Below are 26,841 nucleotides of genomic sequence, written 5' to 3'. Positions count from 1 at the left end.
ATAAACGTAATTACACAAATTAATTACAGATGTAATTACATATTGGTATTTTTAAAAATATAAGTACAATGTAAAAACATGTATGTACACAATAACTGCATTGTACCAAATGATTAATTCAAATGTAAGTACATAGTAGTTAAGGCCACCTAATATAAAGTGGGACCAAGGCAAGTATCACCATTACTTTTGCTGATGCTTTTAAGTGTTAATCTTTAGCATGTAACTTGTCCCAATCATTTTGTACTGCATTAATAAATCATATGGCTTATTAAGGAAAGATGTGCTATTACTTTTCTAAGTGATCACATCTACGAATGTCCTGATGGACAATAAAGATCCCCTAGACACTTAAGGAAGGTCCCAAGTCATACCCAGGAACCAGAAAATCATAGGGGTGAAGGTAACTTGTGGTCAACCCTATAGGGGTTTTAAAGCCACATCAGCATTATCCTAGTGATCCACAATGTTTTGCAGGGGCAAACTTTGTTTTATATTGATTATATTAGTGTTTTCACTGTCTCTTAATCTATTGACTCTTGTTCCTTTATTCGTAAATGATCATTTCTCGTTCTTGTGTCTCTCTCTCCACAGCCATGCATCTCTTTGGATTGAATTGGCAGCTGCAGGAGACCGAGGGCTATGCTTTTGAGAACGGCCAGGTCAAATCTGATGCCACAGCAACCAACGCAGTTACTGCCCTGTCTACTGAGAACAGTAAGGGTCAATCGCACATGCACCCGCTCACGCACGGATGCATAATATAGCACAGGCACAATCTGTTCAAGCCCCTTCTCTAGCACAAAACACATTTGCATTTAGTAAACAGATTGGAGAACACACACACAGTAATAGGCTAGAGAAAATTACCAAACAGACTCACTCCTACACAACTACACCTCTAGGACCCTCCACCATGAAGACCCACACTCCCTTAAATAAACATAACTCGAGCTAAACAAACACCCCCACACACTCCCACCCCCCCAGCCACAAACACTCCCACACACAAATGGAAATCACACACTCCAAAACCATTTTCTTTGCACCAAGCCATCTTTCCTGGCACTGGGGTGTGTGTTTCAGTGATCTGTGATGAGTATAAACCTCTGTGTTTGCGAGAGCAACAGGCTTACATTCCTCAGCATTTAGACACAAGTCTTACAGTATCAGGGCGGCTGCTTTGATGTGTCGGCTGTCACAGCTGATGCAGACACGTCCGGGAACAGTCTGGGAATCAGGAAGATGAGCCAAAAAACACATTGAGGTGACAATATTGAGTTCAAAGAAGAGAGCGTTATAATGGGAGAATATGAGAGGGCTGTGTGTGTGCAGAATGCACAATAAATGGCTTCTTGAGATTGTCTGAGCTTTCAGAGCATGAAGCCAAGTTGTGAGAATTGTGAAATGCCCTGGCATTCTACCCAGAATCTCTCTTTCTTTATCTTTCTCTCTCTCTTGAAAGTGGGATTCACTCTGTCCCTAATATTAGCTGCCACACAAACCTACTGACCAGTGAAATGGAGTGCCATTTTTACATGGACTCAGAAACACACATTGGTCATGCTCAAACAGCAGCAGAAATGGTTGTCAGTCATGTTTTACAGTGCTAAATTCAGTTCCGTTCATGTTTAGTTCGGTTATAAATGGAACTACCTACTGACTTAAACTTTCAGCATTCACACCTGCGTTTGAAGAGTGAGTCCAGTAAAACTTTGCTGTGTGAATGTTGGACTACTATTAGTCCCACTAAAAAAAAAGCACATTTCTTAAATAGTATGTTTGTCTTGTTTTCTAGTACAAAAAGAAAAAGACAATATTTAGAGTGGAGGCCTCTGGTTCTGTGCATTGATTGTTGAATGGATTTTGAGATGAACATGAGCTTGCATGGGCTGGTTTAAGCAGACTACATAATTGGAGAATTCTTGCATAAATCACCAGAATGAAGCATGCGATTTGCACTGGATTTTGATTAAAAATTATGAGCTCACAACATTTATTTTTAAATGAAACATACGTTGATGAATCATTAACAATAGAAAAAAGAGAAAGAAATAGATTTCATTTCAGGCTGACTTCAAATTACTTTAAATCAAGATACATTTACTTGAGGCAAAATGACATAGGATATTAAGTCTTGTTTTCTGATAAATTAATCAAAATTAAATGAGTTTATTAAAATATAGTAAAATATCTTCCACTGGGGAAGAAAAATAAACTTGTTTATAAACCTGAACATTTTCTTCATTTTCTTCTTGTTTTAAACAAACTTTTTTCATTCCAAAAATAATAATTAAAAAAGTTTTAATATGCATAAGAAGTTTTGGTCACACTTTATATTAGGTGGCCTTAACTTCTAGGTACTTACATCAAAAAATAAGTACAATGTACTTATTCTGTTCATATTGTATTGCAAAACACATTTGCTGCTATTGAGGTGTGATAGGGGTAAGGTTAGAGACAGGTTTGGTGGTATGGGTAGGTTTAAGGGTGGGTTAAGGTGTAAGGGATGGGTCAACAGTGTAATTATAAACGTAATTACACAAATTAATTACAGATGTAATTACATATAGGTATTTTTAAAAATATAAGTACAATGTAAAAACATGTATGTTCACAATAAGTGCATTGTATCAAATGATTAATTTAAATGTAAGTACATAGTAGTTAAGGCCACCTAATATAAAGTGGGACCGAAGTTTTGTTTTCTGATTTCTGTTTTCTTTGTTTTCTCAAGTGGATCGTGTCATACAGTGCAGATTTGTTTTATTCATGTTGTATTTTTTCATGGAGGGTTCCGGTGTTTAAAAAAAAAATACATAGATGCATGTTTCATCTGAAGGTTTTGGATCCAGTCGTTGTCTTTCTCCAGATCTGCTCTCATCGGTTTTGTGGTCTGGTCATGACCAAGATATTGTGTTCTAAAATTGAAAGCCGTAGTCGGTTAATTAAGATTTCACGGATGAATTCGCACTTCGACTTGTTTATTAAATAACACCATGTCAATTGTGAAAAGACATGCCGGTGTTATAGAAGTCACTGTCTTTGATATTTACTGTCACTATGGTTACCGCTGTGAGATTAGAACAGGGGGCTGACTTCAGTTACTCGTTCATACAGACAGTATTCAATTCACTCCTGTAAGCTGTAAGGTGTCCTGAACACCTGATGTGATAAAATGGTGAGAGTTTATATGGCTATCAGTCCCAAACATTGCCACTGATCCAGAGTACATGCATCACACAAAGGAGAACGCTTACTTACCAAATATATTCACTGATACATGCCTGCCAGAGTCTGTCTGCACTAAGACAAGTCACACGCTCATAACACAAAGACTGTAGGGTCAAACTCCAGGTGATTGGTATCATTTGAATTAGAAATATAACATGAAAAAGTAAACAAAAAATAATTATTTAAATATTTGTTCAATTTTTAATCTCCATAGTCAAGTGGCACAGTACCTGGAGGCATTCTGTCTACCTTTGCCGGTGCATTTACATATTTTAAAATGTATTTAAATATTATATATGTTAAATAGAGTGCAGCAGTTGGGTTCCAGTACTAAAACTCATTCATTTTCTCGAAAGGGAAAGTGATTTTTAATGCTAACTTATAAACTTTTAAAGACAGACCTGTAAACTTTTAAAGACAGAGCTCCAAGGTTATTACTCGATGGTAGGCTATATGCCTTTTTTTAAGCTATCTGTTTACATTATTTAAACTTATTTTTTAAATAATCATGTTTAACAGAAGTTGTGGTGAAAAACTACATTACTAACGATGCTGTACAGAGAGTGCAAAATATGGAAATTTATATATGCATATTTTGCAATAAACACAAAATATATGGTTTCAATAGATATAATCAGCAACAAATTTTTTTACAGTTTTATATTTCACCATCTTTTTTAATTAGATTGTCTTTTTTGCCTTTTTTTAATGCAAATGAACGTTTGTAATGTTGTGATTCACCTTATAGCTGGTTGGCTTGGTTCACTTTAACAAAGTCTTTTTAAAAATCCTTATGGAAATTACCAGAATCAACGCTGCTAAATATACACTCTATGCAGCTGTGCTTTGCAGGAATCTATGAGATTTCACTGTGAGCAGAGCATAGTTGTGGCAGATTAAGGGAACGGCTCATATTAAAATGCAAGAGATGCTTTTAGTTTGTCAACACAGTGTAAGGCGTTTATGATTAACAGCATATGCTAAATAACAAATACAATCAGAAATAAATAACCTCACAGAAACAGGCGCTATCGTTTTCTCCCACCCACCGACAGGTGTATTCCCACAAGGTCTCCCTCACTTAAGTACTAATTCAAGCACTCAGACACTCGCAGAGGGACACACACTCATGCTGTGAAGATGGATGGCCATATGTTTGAAGGCCATTATGATGATGCTCCTTACAGTAATGTGTTTGTTCTTGAGGTGATGGACGTGTCCGCGCTTGCAGTGATGTAGCATTAGATCAGGACATTTGTGCATCAGCTACAGGACATTTTCAGTTTCTATAATGTCTATCTGTCATCAGCAGAGTTAAGAAATTGGATGTGCTTTTATCAATTGGCCATAAATTGCAGGTAAATTGATTGTGATGCAGTTACATAGGCGTCAGTGGCTGTTTAGTTACACAGCAAGGGGAAGTCATTCATCTCCCCTTAAGCGGCAGTGACACAATCAGGTTACATTTATTTGAGCAGAATTTGCATTCAGCATAGTCAGTCTTTTGTTTCCTAGTGCGAGCCCCCACCTCGCTTTTTTCCCTTTCTCATTGAAAGAAATAAAATTTTGTATGCCACTGAGTGCAGGGGAATGTTAATGTGTTAACGGGCCAGGAGAATTTGCTATGGCATAAGCTTCCAGCGGTGGGTCTTCAGGCTGCTGTGAGGGCCAAACAGGATGAGGGGGGTCCTGTAGAAGAGCAGCTAGTTAATGAAGCCATCAGCAATGTGTACGATCACACAGCTTACTCTCAATCAATACAGACAGCAGCTAACACCCCCACCTCCTTCAGTTAACCTTGATCTGTGCGTGCGTGCCCACCAACACCACCACCGCCGCTGTCTGTGAAGGACATGTCACACATACACACAGGAAGCGGAGCAAAAACTGCAGTCTGGCGATATACAGTACATACATGCATATATACGCACATACATAACCTTGCATCTGTATCCTTGTTGTATCTTCATGTTTGCCGTTTTTTGTTTCTTCAAGACCCCACGAAAAGAACATTAGGAAGAGTTAAGTCACATACTCAGAGGCAGACAAAATAGCAGATATACTGTACACGTTTAAAATGTACAATACAGTTCAAAAGTTTGGAGTCTTTGGAGAATGTTTTTAAAGAAGTCTCTTATACTCACCCAGGCTGCGTTGTTTCATTGAAAATACAGTTAAACAGTAATATTAAGAAATATTAGAGAAACTGTTCTATTTGAATATATTTTACAATGTAATTAATTTATTCCTGTTGATGTTTTCAGTAGCCATTACTCCAGTCTTTAGTGTCAGATCCTAATTCTAATATGCTGATTTGATGCTCAAGAAAAATGTATTGCTCTTTTCAAAGTTAAAAACAGTTGTGCTGCTTAATAATTGTGTGGAACATTTAGTTTATTTATTTTGATCAATAGATTATTAAAAAGAAGAGTATTTATTTTAAATAGAAATCTTTTCTAACAATGTCACTTTTGATTCATTTTAATGTATTCTTGCTTAATAAAACTGTTAATTTATTTTAAAAATCATACTAGCCCCAATCTGTTGAAAGGTAGTGTTTATCTTCAACAACTGACCAAAAATATGAATCATCCTTCACTACACAGAAATTTGTCAAATCAGAACGAGAATGAGAATGTCCCTCTCTGAGGACAGAAAACTTTACTCAACAAGCCACGTCATGTGGTCTTTAATGTAAGCTAATTAAGCAATATGACACGAGAAAGAAAGGACAATTGCGAATGTTATTCTCTCTATAAATAAAAAATCAGTTCTTATCCAATCAAATGAACCGAAACTAGCTGCTTAATCATTATATAAATATAGACTAACCACAACCTTTATCTATAAATGTCTTACAAAATTGTATTTTATTAAGGAATTTAGACATATTTAGCTCTTTCATGTACCATTTATGCTAGGATGTCCCCGCTAGCTGGTTTTGTCAGCTTTTATTGTGTTTCTAGTGGGATTTTCAGACATTTCATGCCCACAAGGATAGAAAAGCTGCCCACACATGCAGACACATGAATAGAGCCGCAGCAAATCCACACAGACGCATATTCTTACTGACAGACAGAGCATGCATCACACGCAGCAAAGTTTGACTTACATACCTGCAGTAGACCCTTTGAAATACGTACACACACTCACTCATTTGTCTGACTCTTCTTCTCCAGTGAAGAAAACGCGAGTAATAACTGAGGGTGCTGCTGTTGTCATCTGCAGTTCACCTTTCTTTGAGAGACAGCTGACCTAAAAGCACTCACTCCATAAAAGAGCTTCAAGTGCTCTGTGTACCTCCTTGTGTGTGTGTGTGTGTGTGTGTGTGTGTGTGTGTGTGTGTGTGTGTGTGCATGCGTGTGCGTGTGTGTTTTCAAAGCAGGGACAATAGCCTCAGTGCATTCTCCTTCCTAAATGACAGGATGTGCTTTAGATTGCCTCCCTCACTTTTGAGATGCGTGTGTTTGTATGTGACTAGGACTGTAGGGAATGTCATTAGCATATGAGTACTCTCTGTTTTTTTAAGCGATTGATTTCCATAAACACTGAAAAATGAAAGTAGTCCAGTCGTTTTTATTTTCAGAAAATAATTTAGTGTTCCTCACACTGACTGCTTTGTATTCAAACACACACCCTTCAGAGACTCCACCATCCGCACACAGATCTACGAAAGCTGTAGTATTGCGCTTAAAACTGAATTTTATCCCTGGTGCCTGGAAGTGGAACCTAACATTGCATTTAGCAATGTTTCACGGGGCCTTATTTTCATGCTGCACCATTCTTAAACAAATCATCTTAGCGGCTCTGTATTCAGTCCCACTGCAGCAGCTAAGAGAGCCGAGCATGACACTCTCTCACACTCGCTTAATGAATATACCACCACTTCGCCTAATGCACACGCAGACACTCTTCCACAGGCTTCAGTGAATTAAAAACTGCTCAAGTGACTTTTCTGAAAGTCATAAAGAGACGCTAAATCTGCAGCTGAATGCGTTTGGAACGAGGGGAGACACTTGGCAAAATTGCACGTGGTGATGTTAATGTCTCTCAGGGCCCAACAGAAACAGTGAGAGAGAGAAAGTGAGGTGATGACAATGAAAACACATGGATGGAGTGTTGAAAAGGGAGTGAATAATAGGTGTAAAGTGAGAGAGGCAGAAACAAATGAATTAAAAGGGAAATCAAAGATAGGAGTAGCGGAAAAGTCACAGTAAAGTATCTTGATTTTCGTAGGTTTAGCTTCATGCTGTTGATACCTTGTTATAATAAGGATGTGCATCAGGGTTGGAAATTTATGAGAGCTTGGGACAAAAATTAAAACAAAGTCAAGATATGGGTGCAAAAATTCACCTGTATGAGGTATTGTCTTTTATATTTATGATATTAATCAATATCATACAAGCAAGAGTTATGTTTTCCCATTCAAAAAACAACAAGTTAATACTGACTTAGCAGCACTGTTGTCTGTCTTTGCTCCATTTAACCAACAGAAATAATTTGAACCAAATCCACAGCAGAACTGTTAACTGTGCAATACACTGGTCTTTTGTTGCAGAATGAATGCAAGTGAATGCAAAACAAATCAGTTGAGTGAATGATTCCATGATTCCATGATTCATGACGATTTTATATTTAAAATATCAATCTTGTACATTATTTATGCAGTTGTAATTGCAGTGTAAAAGTATTTATACCACCTCTGAGCTGTACACACAGTCTGTGTAAATATATCTAAATGTCATTTCAGATGCAGCTTTTGTGTCATCTTTGCAGTGCAAAGATGGATTGTGTTGATACTGATTTCATTTGATTTGTAACATGCCTGTAGTTTACTACAATTTTAATTGAATATATTAAGGTTAAGATGACACATGCATTTGAGGTTAGATAAATATGCCCATGGAAAGGGGGGCAAATATCACCACCTAAATGGAAAAGGTTTGGAACTAAATGGAACTGTCTAACGGTTCATTTTAGTAATTTTGTCAATGGTAGTACTTGACAGCACAGCAGAAGTAAACTGAGTTCTTGGTTGCGGTTTTAATGTCACATGTCAGGTTAAAAATAATTATTTTAAAGACCCCGTATCAAGACCCTGTGGGTCCGTTCCATTCAGCTATGCTCCGTCTAGTCATTTGAAAGTAAAAGTGTGTACCTCTCCAGAGTCTTGACTCTTGCTGCTGTGGACTGAAAGTCACCGCGTGTGTGCAGTGTTGGAGCAAATTGCTGTCTAATGAGTCGTACAGCGAGACACTGGAGAAAGTCACACCATACCCAATGACAAAATTAAAAATGAGGGCTCTTTTTGACATGTTTTTGTATAGCTGCATGACCATGACAGAGTACTTGAGTGTAAATGTTGTCACAAACATCTTGTCATCTGTCACTGCAGCAAGAAAACCACAACTCTCCTTTCTTTTAATTTGTTCAGGATGAAAGAGCAATAGCTTAAATCTTTTTTCACTTTTGTGTCCACAGTATTGCTACTAACATTAATTAAAGTGGTTCAGCCAAAAAAATTGAATTCTGGTAAATTATAAAAATTTTAAAAATTAAGTTTTTGTTGTTGAAGTGATATTTTAAGGGTCAGTGTGTAATTTCTGTGCCTACAACAGTAAATGTAAAAATAATGACATACCTGTACATACCCAGTTTCTTCCAGATTTTTGCTTTTTACGTAGCCACAGGCAATCACAGAGACAAGTGTCATTTTTAAGGACATCCATTTCAGTGATATCTGTCAGATAGTAATGGTATTTTATGTGGTATCCAAAAAAATTTAAATAAAAATAATCGCTTACAGCAGCTTGGAATGTTATTCTTTGTCTTACCCACAGAAATATGCACACATTTAAACAGTAAAGATCAAGACAGTTTGGCAGATCACATGGCTAAGATGAAGAGAGAAGCTAAAGAAAGTAAAATAGAAAGAGAAGTATAGGGCTTTAGGGAGTCTCTGCATCTAGCCAAAACAAACCTTCAACATCTCTGCGATTCTCATGGGCAAATGCCAATTCAATATCCATGTCCAAGAAACACCCCGGGCATCCCTGGCACACACAGAAAGCAAATCTCTTTTCCACTGGCATTCTTTAAGCGCACCATCCCCTTCTTTTTATCCTGTGGACAATATACTGTTGATCAGAGCTTCACAGATGGCTTCTCTCGTTTGCTCTGTAGAGCATTTAGGGCCACAGGCGTGCTCACATTAAAACTAACAGTCAGCAAGTCCTCTCTAATTACTCTTTCATTTACTCCAACATGCTCTTTATGTAGCCGGCTGACTGCATTAGCAACACGCGTGCGGTTAGTGCCCGCGTGTTACGGAATTACGCAATAATAATTAATGCAATATTAATGGCAGCTGCTCTCCATTAGCTAGCATATGAGCATAGCCTATTCTCCTTCTCCCATTACCGTTCCATTCCGCACTGTTGCCTTGTAACATGTTGTGAGGGGTTGGAATATGCCGAGGCTTCTGTTGGCGAGTTCATTGTGCGCTTGTGTGTGTAATGTCTAGACATTAGCTTTTCAGCTTGTTAAAGGAAGCGCTGCAAAGTCAAATAGCTTCACTTAGACTCGACTTAATATTACCGCAGTTGGATACTTTCAGAAAACGGTGGCTTGAAATTACCATTATGGCTGAGCTTTATGTATTCAACTAGATTAGATGCATCAAGTTTATTCTATAATCTCTTCAAGGTCCCTTTAGTATTAGGAAATGAACAATCTGATAAACGTTGAGTTTTGCCAGGGTACTCACTGCTTAAACATAGTACGATACAGCAATGGAGAAATGAACTAGTTAGTTTTGACTGTTTGACATTGTTTCAACAATATAAAACCATTGTTAAAGATGTCGCACAGGTGGTGGAGTAATAACGTACGGTGATTAATCAGTTTGAGATTACTGGTGTAAACAGTGCAAATGGCATCTGAGGATTACTTTGCCATATTTGTTTTGTTTTGTTTTATTTACAGATGTTTGGTTCAATCGAGGTTGTTAGTTTTATGTAATACTCTGGATTTCCCCCAGGTTACTAGAGTGCATTCACATATGTGCACTCTTCAAAAACGGCTCTTTCATTCTCTTGACAAACTAAAACATATAAAATTAAATATGTATTAATATGAAATGACATATAGATAGTACTGCATGCTAGTCTGCTTATTTTGCTTAAGATCATTTGTTCATTAGAGCTGAAGTTTTAGGAAGCAAATTGTTGAACTATGTTGCTAGCAGTGAAACTCGTGACTGTAGCTGGCTAACAATGATTTCAATAAACGTACCTCAGAGTATAATGGAATAAAATAGTGTTTTTTTCTTTACTGTTGGCTGGGTAATTCACTGTGATGGTTATCTTGGGAGTGAGGTCAGAAAGAGCTGGTTTAAAGATGCTAATTAAATGCTGTATGGAGTGATTTAATGATTTTTGACATGAGATTATTCTGGTACACCTCATAAATGTTTGATCACACTTGAGGCTATAGCAAGAATCACGATTGCATTTGGCACAAAAACATATATGCTGCTAATAGAGGAACTCGTAAACCGTTTTATTTAAAAAGAGACTCATATACACCATCTGTGTTTCAGGTTCCCTTTGAACACATAGCTTGTTGCTTAATATTTTTATAGAACATATTAAAAGACCATTCACTCCTTTGTGAAGAGGTTACCGTATTGTTAGATGTAGTTCCCACTCCTGGTTGTTCTAATGTTATTGGTTTCCTGCCATACTAGCTATAACGCTTGCATGATCACAAATGGAATCTATTGCCTGTAAACAATGCATTCATGATGAACAAGATGAACGATTATCAATGCATGAATCAAGCTTCCTTGCAATGCCAAAAATTTCATGGTTCAACATGATTTTCCACACATCTCTTTTTAATTATGTCTCTGTATATGGGCAGAGGCAGATCATATAGAACAGGGAAATTGCTCACAGTTACGGTTAGCTTGTTTTCCATCTTGCATACATTCGGCCACAGTATCTCACAGGGACAAATCACTGTATCACTGCTGAAAATGAATAGCTTCTAGTCTCTGCCAGTAGGTTATTAGCATAAATATGGTTTGTCTGTCTCTTATAAATGTCATCTTCCTGTATCTCTCTCTCTAGGAGTTTACTTTCAAGAAAATAACACCATAGACACGGGTGAGGTGGATGTGGGCCGTAGAGCAGTACAGGACGTCCCTCCAGGAACTTTTTGGCGCTCTCAGCTCTTCATTGACCAGCCGCAGTCCCTCAAGTTCAACATCTCTGTCCAGAGAGGCGCCCTGGTGGGGGTCTACGGCCGGAAAGGCCTGCCTCCCACACACACTCAGGTATCAAGAGACATTTTTTGCTGTTGCTGTTCTTGAAATGAATTTTTCACTTTAACTGAGAAATTTATACATTGGTTAGATGATGCCTATTCAAAAGTTACAGAGCGAAGGACTAAGAGTTTTTTCATAATGTTCATTAAAAACATACATCATAAAATGCTTAGCAAATCATTATGAAATTTAATGCTCATTGCGTTAGTTAGAATCGTCACACAACATTTTGAAGAAAATTCTGTTCTCTCCTGCCGTATTTTCACTGACCCCCTGGGTTCTTCTGGGTTTAGATTATCTCTGTGGCTGCCAAATGACAGTTGAAAATAGCACCATTGCATCTTATTCCTATGCCTATGATGTTAAATCAAGAAGAATTGAGCGATCCTTTGCAGGATGCTGTTTTTCACATTGGTAATTCTCATAATTTCCATGTTATAATTACAGTCATAGTTCTCAGTGTAACCAGATGTAAGAAATACCACAACACCAACTGTTCCAATTACTCTCGTCCTTTTAGATGAGGCTCACAGATCTGCTACAAATGGCAGACAGCAAACTTTCCTCAAAAGACTGTCACTTTTGTCACACTTTCAAACCTGACCTTCAAAGCTACATGGTAGAGCCCGACAATCCCCATCCAATTTCCATCTGCAGCGTCTGTCTAATTCAAACATGAAGTGATTCATACTTCTATGCATGTTTTGCCCGCTTTGATTAAAAACTGCATTTGGCCTTCGCAAGCAAACCAATTATTTCTCCTTGTCCCATTTCTTTCTTTTTGCCAAGCAACATCAGTGCCTAGGCTTCTTCAAGGGTACATCACAAAACCCGTAAATGCTTAATAGAGGTAATTGGCAGCGGAGGCCTCCACAATAAGAGTCGATAGCACTGACCCAGTGCTTTAATTGCCACACATGAATCAATATGTTTCTTAAAGGCTGAATAAAGGATAGGTTGAAGTTCTATTGACAGACAGAGGCGTGGAGACTTCTGTTTCCCCACTGATCGAAATGTCTTCTCGTTTTGTAATTTCTTGCTCACTTATTCTTCCCTTCACTCTCTTGCGTCATTCTCCAATGGTCTCTTAGGAAACAAATATCTTTTTTAATGCACTGTAAATTGAGAACAACATGTTAAACTCATCAGAGGCCTTGATTCAAACTCGCTCTTTGGGAGCAGCTTGTCAAAGCGACAAAAAAAAAAAAAAACTGTGATAAAGCGTTTCTGAAATGTAGAGCGTCTTTTTAAAAATCTTCCCCAATAACTCACAAAGAGGATACCAGTGTGTAAGCACCCTGTTGATTCCAAACATATTCATTACTTCGCTTGCAATATATTCGCAAGCGTCAATCTCTTGCAATTTATGTGTAATAGAGCTGCATGCTCTTCAAAAACAATTCTTTGACATTGTATTGTATAACACATCAGACTCCAGACATACTGCACAGTTACATTCAGATCAAATATGAGGAGCTCTGATCTGTCTGTGATTAAACTGGGATTTGATCTGTTGTGTGTGTGTGTGTGTGTGTGTGTGTGTGTGTGTGTGTGTGTGTGTGTACGTTTGTGTACAGTATGACTTTGTGGAGCTGTTGGACGGCAGCCGTCTGATAGCTAAAGAGAAGCGTGGACTGGTGGAGGTGGAAGGAGCAGCCAGGAAGGCTCGTTCAGTTAACGTTCATGAGGCAGAGTTCATCCGCTACCTGGACTCAGGCACCTGGCACCTCGCCTTCTACAATGACGGCAAAAACACTGAACAGGTCTCCTACAACACCATCATCATAGGTAAATGATGACTATACTTGTATTATGTTATATGCATTTTTTTATTATATATTATGACATAAAATAAATAAGTTTTTTTTTTTTTTTTTTTTTAAGAATCTTTTATGGTCGCTATTCAAATTTGTGACACAGACCATGTTAACTTGCCCCCACTGAAGCTCAAGATGCTCTTTGATCATTCTCAAATGATTATGGATCAGATGATCATCAGGTTTTACACAAACTTCAAAATAAGAGTTTGAATGCTGTTGTCAGTAAAGCAAAAAGGAGGCATGCAAACGTTCTGAAATTCATGTAAAATTCCATTTCAGCTGATGAATATAATTTATATGAAAATACAGTTTACAATTTACTGTATACAATATATAAAAATGTTGGGGTAAGGTTTAGAAAACAAAAGAAAGAAAGAAAAATGTATTATTTTATTCAGCAAAAACAAATTATATTGATTAAAACTGACAGTAATATCTATAATTAAACAAAAGATTTTGTCATTTCAAATAAATGTACCTAGCCTCAATTCCTATTCATCAAAGAATCCTGAAAAATGTATAATGGCTTCCACATACATATTAAATATAAATTTTAAATATACAAAATAACTGGCAACTGAGCACCAGTTTAGCATATTAGAATGATTTCTGAAGGATCAAGTGACATTGAAGACTGGTGTAATGGCTGCTGAAAATTCAGCTTTACCATCACAGGAAAAAATTACATTTTAAAATATATTTGAATTTAAAAGAGTTATTTAATAGTAACAATATTTCATAGTATTACTGTTTTTACTTTTTTTAATCAAACAGACGCAGCCTTGGTGAGCAAAAGAACTTCTTTCAAATACATACAAAAATTTTATGTATTTTTTAGTGCTGTCAATCGATTAAAAAATGTAATCGTGTTAATCACAGTCATGGACTGTGATTAGTCATGATTAATCACAAGTTTAAAATACTAGGATTTACCTGTAAATGTGTTGAAACAAAGAAATGCATGATAAACTAGTTTAAGGAAACAAAACCTTTCACACTTCCGTCAGGTAAGAGACATAATCCTTATTATTCTTTTATCATTATTCTTTTGTTTTTATTCAGCCATTATCAGCCTTTTACTGGCAATAAAACGTTTACCAAGCCACATCGCTTCAATCCCAGTATACATTTACCCAACTATTATCAAAAGTATTTCTAAATAAATACAATACAACATTTTCTTGTGACATTACGTGAAGTATTATGACAAAATGCGTTATGAGGAAGAATTGGACCTGTTCTGCAGCTGCATTAGAGCTAACATTAGCATCATGCTACATAGGACAATTTATGAGATTAATAGTACACTTTTCCTCAGAACTCACTTCAAACCACCATCGAGTGTTTGTAATAACTTCCTTTTGCGATCACATGTGGAATTTTGTCGTTTACTGTTGTTAAAATATGCTATTTATAGCCTTTTATATCGCTGCACAAATTTGCATTTCAGATGTACACATTCTCTCAAGAAAATCACATACAAATATCCTATCGTAATCGTGTGTTTATTATCTTATATAAAGCCTTAACATGTATGCTCTGCTGAAACTCACATTGTTTGTGATGTTACAACCTCCTCGCCGTTCTTAAGTTGCCAGGAATACATTCCAAGTATAATACACATTAGTAAAAGGATCTATTTTAATTTTTATTTGTCCATATATGCTTTGGGCAGCCGCGGTACATTATAAAAGTAGCCCAAAAAGCCACAACCCACGGCTCTGTAATTTTTCCCACGACTGTATTTTCAAAATAGCCCACTTGTGCCGCTATCGTTACCCTGGCAACACTGGCTCGCTGTACCCTCATCACACAATGATAGATAACCTTCCGCGCTGCGATGATGGGAAGAAGTTGGGGTCGAACCTTATCAAACAATTAATTTGCGTTAAAAAAATATTAACGTGTTAAAATTTTTGATTAATCGCATGCGTTAACGCGTTAACGTTGACACCCCTAGTATTTTTTAATGGTAATGCATATTATACATATTTTAGTCTCTATGTGAATATTACCAACGGAGAGAGATAAAGAGAAGAGTGTCAGCCTATCTGTTCACAGATGAGTGTGTATAATGATGGTTAGAGCCGTATCGATCTATGTTTTAAGTGGCTAGTGGGCGGCAGCTGATTCAAAGTGTTGCATAGTGACCCGCAGGACCTTTCCTCTCTCCATCTCTCTCTCTTTTCCCCACCTTTTCTCACCTTCCCTTTTCCCTCTTTTCTCACCTCCATCATGAACTCATAAAAATAGGCCTCAGCAAGAGTAATTTCCTTTCAAATTTGATCACAAAGACTGGAACATGAAAAATGATCAGTAGTACTGCAGCCACCGCCCTCTTTTAAAAACGGGTTGATTATGCTTCAATGAGTAAAAAGTTAACCTTTTGAAAATGAAAATTGATTATATCTCTGTAGCGAGATGATATGATTCTGCAGTGGCGATGTCTGAGAGCTTTGCTAAATGCTTCAGTGGTGTCATAACAGCGGGCCGGTGACAAGAAACCAGTGCAGTTCATTACCTTGTCAGAATTGACTTAGACACCAATGAGCTGTTTCTTTTAATGAAAGTATTGACAGGTGATGTCACAATCATTGACGTCACCTTGGCAACACACACAGCGAAAGAGTCAAAAAGAGTGTGGTAGCAGTGTGGATTAAATTTGTGAATGACTATATAACAGTTGTGTATTCAGTAATATGCTTGAATGATATCATGATAGCCTCTTCCAGTTCTCAGATCTGATTGGTTGAGCATTGTTTCTAGAGTGCTGGTATAATCATCCAATGTCCCTGGGCTTTTCACAGTTTATATCACTCTGCTGGTCTGCATTTCTGTGTTCCAGACAAATTCTGTGGACCAAAGGGGCCACAAGGGGTTCCACAGAAAAGTGGATGTTAAAATTTACAATAATAATGTTAAAATTTACTAAGTTTGACACTACTATTTCATTATGCATTTATTTACCATCTTTTGTTGTTTGATTAACATTAATGAGACAGGTATTTAATTATGCTGCTGTCCCTTTAAGACCGAATGAATGTAATATACTGACTCCCATCCGGTTTTCACCCACCTGTTTACGTTCACTTAAACCATAACCGACTGTATTTACGTGAGATACTCCACACGATTGACATTTAGACAGCTATGTGTGTATTTGACAATTAAAGGTGGGGTATGTAGTTTTTAAAAAACGCTTTAGAAAACGAGTCGGGGGTTGAGTACCAAAACAAACTTGTAGCCAATCAGCAATAAGGGGCGTGTCTACTCATGATGCGGGGGAGAGAGCTCAGTGCACTTACCCCACCTTTAAGACGCAAGGAGAACTGATTGCAGAACTGGGATCGTGCGGACGCGCGGCCGAGAGAGCGCTTCCGCCTGTCCCGCCTTCACAAACCACAAGTTAATCGATAATGATGATAATGATGTATGTGTGAGAAAATATCATGTATGGTGTTAAAAATCAATACAGCGGATGAGAACATGTTACATCTAGGAACACTTTCTTGTAGTGGTTGAACGGATCGTAGCTGATCCATGATCCGGACACGCATGTGATCCGCTGATTAATTGTGAAATTTATTTAACCATAATATAGTGAAAGTTTATCATTTGTACGTGTTCACACACGCAAGCGATTTTTAAACCATTCCAGCGTAAGAAAAGGCAAAAGGGAACTCTCTTCATTACTCGCACGCTGTTTTCTATTTGTGTGCACTGTTTTCAGCCGCACACACATGAAGTGCGCACACGCAGAGAGAGAGAGAGCCTGCGCATGAACACCAAACTGAACCCACGTATTTACTCCTTATTACTCCTTCATTCCTTGCTTTTGAACAGACGCATATACACATAATATTACGACACAATACCGATTTCTACAATAATTTCTGGTAAATGCAGTCAGTTATGTCTTAAGTGAACGAGAACAGCTGAGAAAGAAATCGGATGTGTTTCATTATATTGGATCCGTGAATCAGGTCTTAAAGGGACAGCAGCCTATAAATACCTGCTGTTGTCATTATGCTCATCAAACAACAAAACACATTTTTGACAGATGAATCTATATTTAATATATAAAACACTATGCAGTGTTATTTTACACTTATTACATTCATGTACCTGAATACTACCGACATTTTTTTATTTGTAACATTGTTCTGTTGCATTTGTCTATGCTTGTAATTTGTGAAGGCTATTTGTTCTTATTTTTACAGGCTGTTCACTTATCTCTTTAATCATGTTTGAACTTTCTTAGGCTTTTGCTGTGGTATCAAAGAAGTATAGTAATTAGCTTTAAGTAATGGAAAGCAAGTTACATATTTTTAAAATTTTCTTGCTGATCTGAAAAACGATCCGATCCGTGGCTCAAAAAGCGTAATATGATCCGAACCATGAAATTTGTGATCCGTTGAACCACTACTTTCTTGCCATTTACTGTCAACTATTTTTTAGCGGAAGGACAGCATTTAACGAAGGTATCAGTACATAAATTATTGGTTTTAGTATTTGTTTTGTGTGATAACTTTTATGAAAAGCAATACTCAAGGTACTCAAGGTCCGAAAACCAGTCAGTATCTGGTGTGACCACCATTTGCCTCACGCAGTGCAACACATCTCCTTCGCATAGAGCTGATCAGGTTGTTGATTGTGGCCTGTGGAATGTTGGTCCACTCCTCTTCAATAGCTGTGTGAAGTTGCTGGATATTGGCAGGAACTGGAACACGCTGTCGTATACGCCGATCCAGAGTATCCCAAACATGCTCAATGGGTGACATGTCCGGTGAGTATGCTGGCCATGCAAGAACTGGGATGTTTTCAGCGTCCAGGAATTGTGTACAGATCCTTGCAACATGGGGCCGTGCATTATCATGCTGCAGCATGAGGTGATGGTCGTGGATGAATGGCACAACAATGGGCCTCAATCTCGTCACGGTATCTCAATAAATATCAATAAAATGCATCTGCGTTCGTTGTCCATAACATACGCCTGCCCATACCATAACCCCACCGCCACCATGGGCCACTCGATCCACAACGTTGACATCAGCAAACCGCTCACGGACACGACGCCATACACGCTGTCTGCCATCTGCCCTGTACAGTGAAAACCGGGATTCATCCGTGAAGAGAACACCTCTCCAAAGTGCCAGACGCCATTGAATGTGAGCATTTGCCCACTCAATTCGGTTACGACGACGAACTGCGGTCAGGTCGAGACCCCGATGAGGACGACAAGCATGCAGATGAGCTTCCCTGAGATGGTTTCTGACAGTTTGTGCAGAAATTCTTTGGTTATGCAAACCGATTGTTGCAGCAGCTGTCCGGGTGGCTGGTCTCAGACGCTCTTGGAGGTGAAGATGCTGGATGTGGAGGTCCTGGGCTGGTGTGGTTACACATGGGTCTGCGCTTGTGAGGCCGGTTGGATGTACTGCCAAATTCTCTGAAACTCCTTTGGAGACGGCTTATGGTAGAGAAATGAACATTCAATTCACGGGCAACAGCTCTGGTGGACATTCCTGCAGTCAGCATGCTAATTGCACGCTCCCTCTAAACTTGCGACATCTGTTGCATTGTGCTGTGTGTTAAAACTGCACATTTTAGAGTGGCCTTTTATTGTGGCCAGCCTAAGGCACACCGGTGCAATAATCATGTTGTCTAATCAGCATCTTGATATGCCACACCTGTGAGGTGGATGTATTATTTCGGCAAAGGAGATAAATGACTCTCTTAGCGTAAGCCATTGAATCACTCAAAACGATTCATTCAAAATCTGATTTATTCAGAAATGAATCAACGACTACGTGTTGCACAGAGAGACAGGTTTGTTTAGAGCTAATTGTGTTGAAGGAGCAAATGTACATTACTGAATATTAACAACATTGCCTTTAATGTGCTGCTGTCAAAGCAACATGTATTACTGTTTATAAGAAATAGCATGTTAATGTTAAATGTTTTTCACCTTCTGTTTTAACACAGCTCCTTGTGTGTTTTTTAATATACAAATGTCAAATTTTGTTTACATTGTGGTGACCAGCTGTAGTCATGAGGCTTATTAAACATGCTAAATAATGACTTTATGAACATGAAAAATTTAGAAAGGTTTCTGTGAGTTTTAGATTTAAGATCAAATGACAGACAATCATCATCATTTTACTATAAAAACAAAAGTCAATGGAAAGTCCCCACTATGACAGAAAAGCAAACGTGTGTGTGTGTGTGTGTGTGTGTGTGTGTGTACTGGTATATATGGTTTATGAGGACACAAATGTGTATAATAACATGGGTACTACAACGTAAACATGGTTTATGAGGACACTTCCTGTGTCCCCGTAAAACAGAAGGCTTAAAAACATACAAGGCGGTGTTTTATGAAATTCAAAAATTGCCAGTAGTTTCCTGTACGGGGTAGGTTTAGGTGTAGGGCAATAGCACATACAGTTTGTACAGTATAAAGTCCCCGTAAACCACAAATGCCAGACTGTGTGTGTGTGTGCACTTGTACAGTTATCTTTGTGAGGGCCGGTTTGAGTTTTAGACCATTGGAGTGAGGACAATCTTGTAAAGTGAGGACATTTTGGCTGGTCCTCACTTTCTGGGACCCCTTTAAAGGCCTATTTGAGGGTCAAGACTTGGTTTTAGGGGTCAGGTTATAATTGGGTAAAGGGTAGGTTTAGGGTTAGAGTAAGGAGCTAGAGATCACATTGTGTCAATGTATGTCCTCACAAAGATAGCTATACAGAGTTGTGTGTGTGTATGTGTGTTTTAATGGCCATCCAGCAGTGTAAAGAAAGCTCCGAGCAGAGCGTCTGGCTGCTAATTGGTGGTAATAATGCTGTGATTGGTTCATTAAGGCAGAGTAAGCTTAGATGCAGGTTTTTGTTAATCACGCATCTGGCACTCCTTTAATTAAAGATGGGGGGGTCTGAATGTCTGCTAATTTCCACAGACTGTCACCTCAATTAGTGCTTTTCTCACTCCCCTTTCCTCTCTCGCCTCCTTTCTTTCTGTGGCTCCCTCTCACACGCTTTCATTCTTCCCCCCAGATACCCTCACAGAGTGTCCACACAATTGCCATGGTAACGGAGACTGTCGCTCTGGAACATGCCATTGTTTCCCAGGGTTCCTTGGGCCTGATTGCTCTCGAGGTATGCTCTCTTACTCACGTGCACACACACACGGTCACACACGACTCTCCAGAGAAATAAACAACCAATGTCGCTATTCATAATTGGTTTCAGATTGTCATTTGAGCAAGTACGGCTGGCTAGTAGGCTTTTGGTGGGACTCAATTCCCAAGCCTGAATGGCTTCTTATTACCTGGAGGAAGCAGCAATTAGTTTTATTTCCATGGGCTTTTTATTGTATTTATTTTGTTTATATATTTGGTGGTGGTGTTTTCCTTTTCTTTTGTTTTCTTTCTTTCATTTTTTTTCTCATTATCTGTTTGCTTTCTTTGTCATTAGCTGGGTTTCCATTACAGATTTGTGTAAAACTTGTGCGATATTTTATAAATGTATTTTATAAAACTTGTGCGATATTTTATAAAAACCTATTGTGGATTGACGGCTTTTCCATTAACCGATGTTATGCAACTAAAGGTTTTTTTTTTTTTTTTTTCTCTCGCGTTAAGTCATGGTGACATATGTTGGTAGGTTTACGTATATATTGCAGGCACTGCACTAGCCATTATTTTTATTCGATGGAGACATATGCGTGTATCTTTAGTGAAGCAGTGCGGAGAGTCCCTCCTGGGACGCTTCTGAAATGTGCCGTGGTGCAGCTGGTATAAACACAAGTATTGACTAGAGTTGCCGGTGGCCATGACGGAGCCGTAATGCGCCACAGACGTGTGTAGTGTAAATAAGGGGTTATCCAAGCATTAATGCCAAAGGTTATAGTACATTATATAACTTTTACATGCACCAGGTTACCTGTAAATGTAAAAAACCTTTTTCCATTGCAGTTTTGCGAAATAATATACCTTTTTCAAATGTCCTGAAAAACCACCTCACACGAGCGTAAAAATTGTTTTGCGATATATGGGAGTTTTTGCGAAATTGACATGTTTCCATTAGCCGTATTTTAATTCACAATTTCAATTTGAGCAATTTGAAGGTTAATGGAAGCGCGACTAGTGTCTCTGACTGGTTTAGAGCTAAAACAGTAGAAGATCCATAACGAAAACTGCACCTGTTGAATGATATGAATCTCATAAACTACTTCCATCTTTTATCTTATTTGCTTTTTGTTTTTCTATTCAAAGCCGCTTGTCCAGTGCTGTGCAGTGGCAATGGGCAGTACTCCAGGGGGCGCTGTCTTTGTTACAGCGGCTGGAAGGGGACAGAGTGTGACGTTCCTAGCAACCAGTGCATCGATATTCACTGCAGCGGACACGGAATCTGCATTATGGGCACCTGCGCCTGCAACACAGGCTACAAAGGAGACAACTGTGAAGAAGGTCAGGGCTACAAATCAAACACCAGTGGTTTTGTCTAGCAAACTAATCTGATTATTTCAGTATCTCTGCTTCAGTCAAAAATGGATTGTTATTTATTATGTCTCTCAAGAAACCATGTTTTCACAGCAAACCCTCCATTCAGTTGTCTAATGTTAGAAAACAGTTTATTTGTCATGCAGAGTTCGGAGCTGTTTCCCTCCTTACAGACATCTCCAGCATCTCAAGTCTCAGTTCATAAGAGACCCATCAGAAGCCCTAATGGAAGCATTTATCTAACACTGCTATTTCCAGCGTTCTTGCCATTAAACCCCACTGCATTACACCATCAAAGATGTGCAAGATAATGTGTTATCAACGTGATCGCTGATTACCCATTGGTTTGAGGGGGATTGATTTTTTTTTTTTTTTTTTTTCTAGAAGTGTTTGAAAGCTCTGTCTCTGCGGACATGGACAGGCTTTTCACCAGACCTGATAAAAAGAGAGAAAGAGAGCAAGCGCGAGAGAGAAGGGCTTGTTTGAATGTTTGAGAGAGAGAAAAATCTGTCTAGTTCATATCGCCTTTCAGCATCACATTGCTTAATGAGGAGCCTAACGCCTTGTCTGTAGCCATCAAAGGGACTCTTCTGCCTGTGACCTTCTTTGATAACTTACTGTCCCTGCAATAATCATTACCCATGAGTTAATAGTTCAATATTCCAGAAACAATTGCCATTCTCCACTTCACAGAGCAAATAATTACATTGATGTCCCCGCTGATGTGCAGGTCCCTTACCCATCAGCCTCGTGAGTGGGAAAAATGCTAGATTACAATTGATTTTTCTTAATTAAGAAAATTAGCTTTGTGCATAGTGTTTATGTTACCGTGACTCGGCACGCAGCATGTAGAGCACGTGGTGTGCTGTGTTTTTTTTTCCTGTAAGCCAGAAAGATTCCATTCCTGCTGCTCGATTGTAATGATTTGGCACGAGCAACAAAACACATACATCTCTATACCCGGAGAGAGACTGGCTAATGCAGTTTATGGAGGGAACTTTATTTTCTGGTCATGAATTAGCCTTTTGTCAATCAATGGCATGATTAAGCCCCATCAACTACTGCACAATCAGAGGAATTAGGGTTACTGAACTTCAGCCTTCTCCCAGGGGCTATTAAACATAAAAGCACGCACAAAACACACCTGCACAGTAGCCCCTCATGGCTTTTGAAAAGGAATGCATTGCACCATCCCACTCTGCAAATTCAGCCCCGCTTGCTCCTCAGTCCCCTAAAAACTGCTTTCCCATCTGTAGAAGTGGACTTCTCCCTAGGAGAATAAAAGATTCTTTGCACATTCTTTGAGAGCACATTGAGCAGCAGATAGATCAGGCTTTGCTACATGTACTGTCTGAATCTGCTTATAATGTGTGTGCACAGGAACAGGGAGTGGGGGGGGGGAGCCATATAATGTGAAGCTTATGCTATGCACACTTTGACATTTAGCAAATGATGGATTCCATTGATATGAGAGAATTTCAAAAAGAATGTATTACTGTAAAGACACTACATATTTTTCACATTAACCTTCTATTGCGCAATGTTCCCTCAGGTTAACAAACCTATTTTATTTTCTTTGCAAACACACAAATGCATATATGCAGAGGGCAATAAAATGGATAATGAAGAGAAGAATAAACACACAGTACATCCTGTCAGTCATTTTTAGTTTTTTTTTTTTCTTTTTCTTTTTTATTAGAGCATTAAAAAAAAATCATTTAGAATGCTATAAATCATTTATATGTTATGAGTACTTGCTTAAATTTTGTCTAGAAGCAACATTTGCAATAGTAGAATAGATATGGATACAACAAACAAGAATGTTGCATTAATGTTGTTTATTTAATGCTGTTTTTGTCTTTTCTGTTATTAAAGTAACTGTCTATTTAGTATTAAAGTGCTAACATTTTAGCAAAATGTTAAAATTTACAAGTACCGTCTACTTACCTTTTAGTAAAACCTTTAACATTTTACAAGCATGTTAAACATTAGTGTTAACATTTTAAGTAAAATTAATTAAGTCACTTCTTAGACTTTAATGTAGCAGAAAAATTTGTAGTTTCTTTCCATTGCTACATAGTGTTGCCCTTCATACAAAATGATCTGAAAAGTCAAAGTCTATTATTGTTTTTAGCATTGAAGTCTTTATGCAAGAAAATGAATTAAAACGTAATGCGTACAATGTAGGGTCAGCATTGCACATTTGACAGTTATGCTTTATTATGCATGGTTTTGCTAACCTGTTTTTGCATTTTTCCCCGAACACACAGTGGACTGCCTGGACCCCTCCTGTTCATCTCATGGAGTGTGTATTCATGGAGAGTGCCACTGCAATCCGAGCTGGGGCGGCAACAATTGCGAGATCCTGAAGACTATGTGTCCAGACCAGTGCTCAGGACACGGAACCTACCAGACGGAGAGTGGCACCTGCACCTGTGACACCAACTGGACTGGACCGGACTGCTCCATCGGTATCTTTTCTACACTTCTGCACTCACCTCTTTAATATGACATTCTTCCCACTTTATTATTTTTATCATGTTTTGTTTTATTCACTGAATAGCTGCTTATTGTTGTTAAGGGCATTAACGGGCTGTTATTGCTGATTTTCTGTCCTCCTCTCGGTTTAATCTGTCAGCAGACCTTCTCAAAGGCGCATTTGAGTCAACCTTAAATACACTATCATTATGAAATATCTCGCAGTCCATCAAAGGCTCAGCTGCAGCTAGTGTGGGATGCGTGTGCACATCTTGTGTTTGTGCGAATGACGATACTGATCTCTGTAATAAGAGCAGTATTGGACTCCTGCTGTTTTAGGACTCACCCATGGTCGGCCTTTTAGTTATACAATGCTATTTTCCCAGCAGCAATCTGTGTCTAATGAAAATACTATTTCACCCAAGAGCCCCACACAGCAATCTCTCTCTCACTCTTGCTTTTTCTCTCAGTCCTTTTCTTTCCCGTCCCATTTCGATTGAGGAAGAACTACCTGATGTCTTTGTAAACCATCACTTCCCTTCCTTTCATTAATTAGCCTTACATCTTCAATTAGTGCAGCGCTAATGAATTAGGCCTGCATGCTCCCCCTCTGTCACGTTGACGGCTGCAGTGCTGTGCTGTGGTAAACGCCTATTGCGTGGGGACGGGTTTTGATCGAATCGACGACAACGCTCCCAAAAGTGCTGATAAAATTAGTAATGCCCCTTTTGTCTTAGATAATGATAGGGTGAGAAAAATTAAATACAGAGGGCGAGAGGAGGGCACGCGTCTACAGAAGTGTCATGGCTATTCATGAATGTGCCCCCTCAGATTTTTTTTTTCGAGCCAAAAAATCTGAAATGTGTTCTTTTTCATTCAAATTATACATATTAGATATCATTTAGCATTATCGTTACTATTATTGCAGCTTAAAAAATCATTAAAAAAAAAATACTGAAGCAAAAAGAGAACATACTGCATATAAATGCATTCAATTAAAAATGAATATATTTTTCTTTCCTCAAAAAAAAAACTGGAAAAATTCACGGGTTACACTTTACTGTAAGGGTCTTGTTGTTAATACAATGGTGACCATGAAATACAGAACAACACAGCTTAACAGCATTTGCTGGTTTTGATCATTTCTGCATACTCTGATACATGTTTTAACAGTTTAACTACATAAATGAGTGTATAATTTAACTTAATAAATGAATGTATAAATAAATTAACAGAATTTAACATTTGGTTTGTGTATTATGAACAAACTAACATTTCAAGTTATAATTTGAGTTATAATAAGCTAAGGTTTAAATTAAAAGTATTTAATGTATTATGAACAAACATATTAATATATGCTGTAAAAATGTGTATTGTTAGCTCATGATGCCTAATGCATTGACTTATTTTAAAGAACTGAATATGAAAGTGTAATCATAATAATAATTCTTTATAGATTTAACAAAGCACATTGACAATCAATTTAATAAACTAACCCTTCTTATAATTCTGTAAAGAACTAAGTTTGTTAAAAAACTTCACGTCACATCTCGCCTAGGACAGCAAATAAGCCAGGAATGGCCTCTCAAAAAATTAGGTGCATGACGGCCTGTGCAACAGGGACACATTTAGGCATTCGGTCCGCACACTCTGGCAGCAACTCCTGCAAAGACAGTAATCCAGATTGATATAGTACAGTTGCAGCCGGCTTACGGCTCGAGTCGTCAGTTTTCCAGAAGCACTTCCCAGCAGCTGCTCTCCATCTGTCTGTGTGAACTTTTTCCTTGTACGCAGTCTCTCTCACTTTCAATCATGCTCCCGCTCTGAGGAAACTGAGGTGAACTTCAGCAGAGTTTCGTCTGATGAAGGATAAAACACACAGGCGCCCACACATACACACCGAAGGGGTGCGTCACTCTGGCCCACCTGCAGGAGGCATAATAACAGCACGCAGCGGGGAAGCCAACCACAAACTGGCACTCACCTGACCCAAGGGCTGCTAGGAAATTCTCTCTTCATTTCTTCACTTCTGTTTCCTTGTCTCAGTACACTTTCAGCAGCTCTGGCTGAGTGTCATGTCATGGTTTCACACCTTGTCAGGAAGCGCCGCAGAAAGACTCAGAGAGGAGGTTTAACAATGCCCCATCCCATGATTTGTCTTTATCAAGAAATGTCTTTCTAGCGCTTTGTTTCTTCCATGACAGGGTGTGTCAGGCTGCGAGGCTCTGGTGGAATGGTGTGTGGGCTGTTAAACTACAGCTTGCTTTGCGCCAGTCTGTCTTCATCTACTATTCTGCCAAACCCACACACATCTACACATGCACGTACACAAACTCATAAGCCCATTCCAAATCGCTATCAGACACTTTTCACAGGATATCATTCAAAATGCACCTAATTTTCCCTCATCGGCTTTTGTTGCCAGTTGCATTCACGCCCAGATATGACAAACACAAAACTAGTTTCTATTGACAAAAACATGC

The 26,841-nt window shown here is 38.4% G+C and overlaps 1 protein-coding gene across 19 annotated transcripts in view; it reads left to right on the top strand.

Annotated features, from left to right (window-relative positions):
- Positions 1-26,841, top strand: part of LOC131547855 (teneurin-3) — a 642,274-nt gene that overhangs the window by 558,229 nt on the left and 57,204 nt on the right. For all 19 annotated transcript variants that reach the window (XM_058788591.1, XM_058788700.1, XM_058788676.1 and 16 more), the window contains 6 exons: positions 595-717; positions 11,367-11,572; positions 13,141-13,351; positions 20,433-20,534; positions 21,653-21,847; positions 24,151-24,351. In XM_058788591.1, coding sequence (XP_058644574.1) covers positions 595-717; positions 11,367-11,572; positions 13,141-13,351; positions 20,433-20,534; positions 21,653-21,847; positions 24,151-24,351 — 1,038 coding nt within the window. The remainder of the gene's footprint in view (positions 1-594; positions 718-11,366; positions 11,573-13,140; positions 13,352-20,432; positions 20,535-21,652; positions 21,848-24,150; positions 24,352-26,841) is intronic.

Source organism: Onychostoma macrolepis, chromosome 01, assembly GCF_012432095.1.
Source record: "Onychostoma macrolepis isolate SWU-2019 chromosome 01, ASM1243209v1, whole genome shotgun sequence".
Lineage (NCBI taxonomy): Eukaryota > Metazoa > Chordata > Actinopteri > Cypriniformes > Cyprinidae > Onychostoma > Onychostoma macrolepis.
The sequence above is the reverse complement of the archived record's forward strand: the minus strand, read 5'-3'. Positions and strand labels throughout refer to the sequence as shown.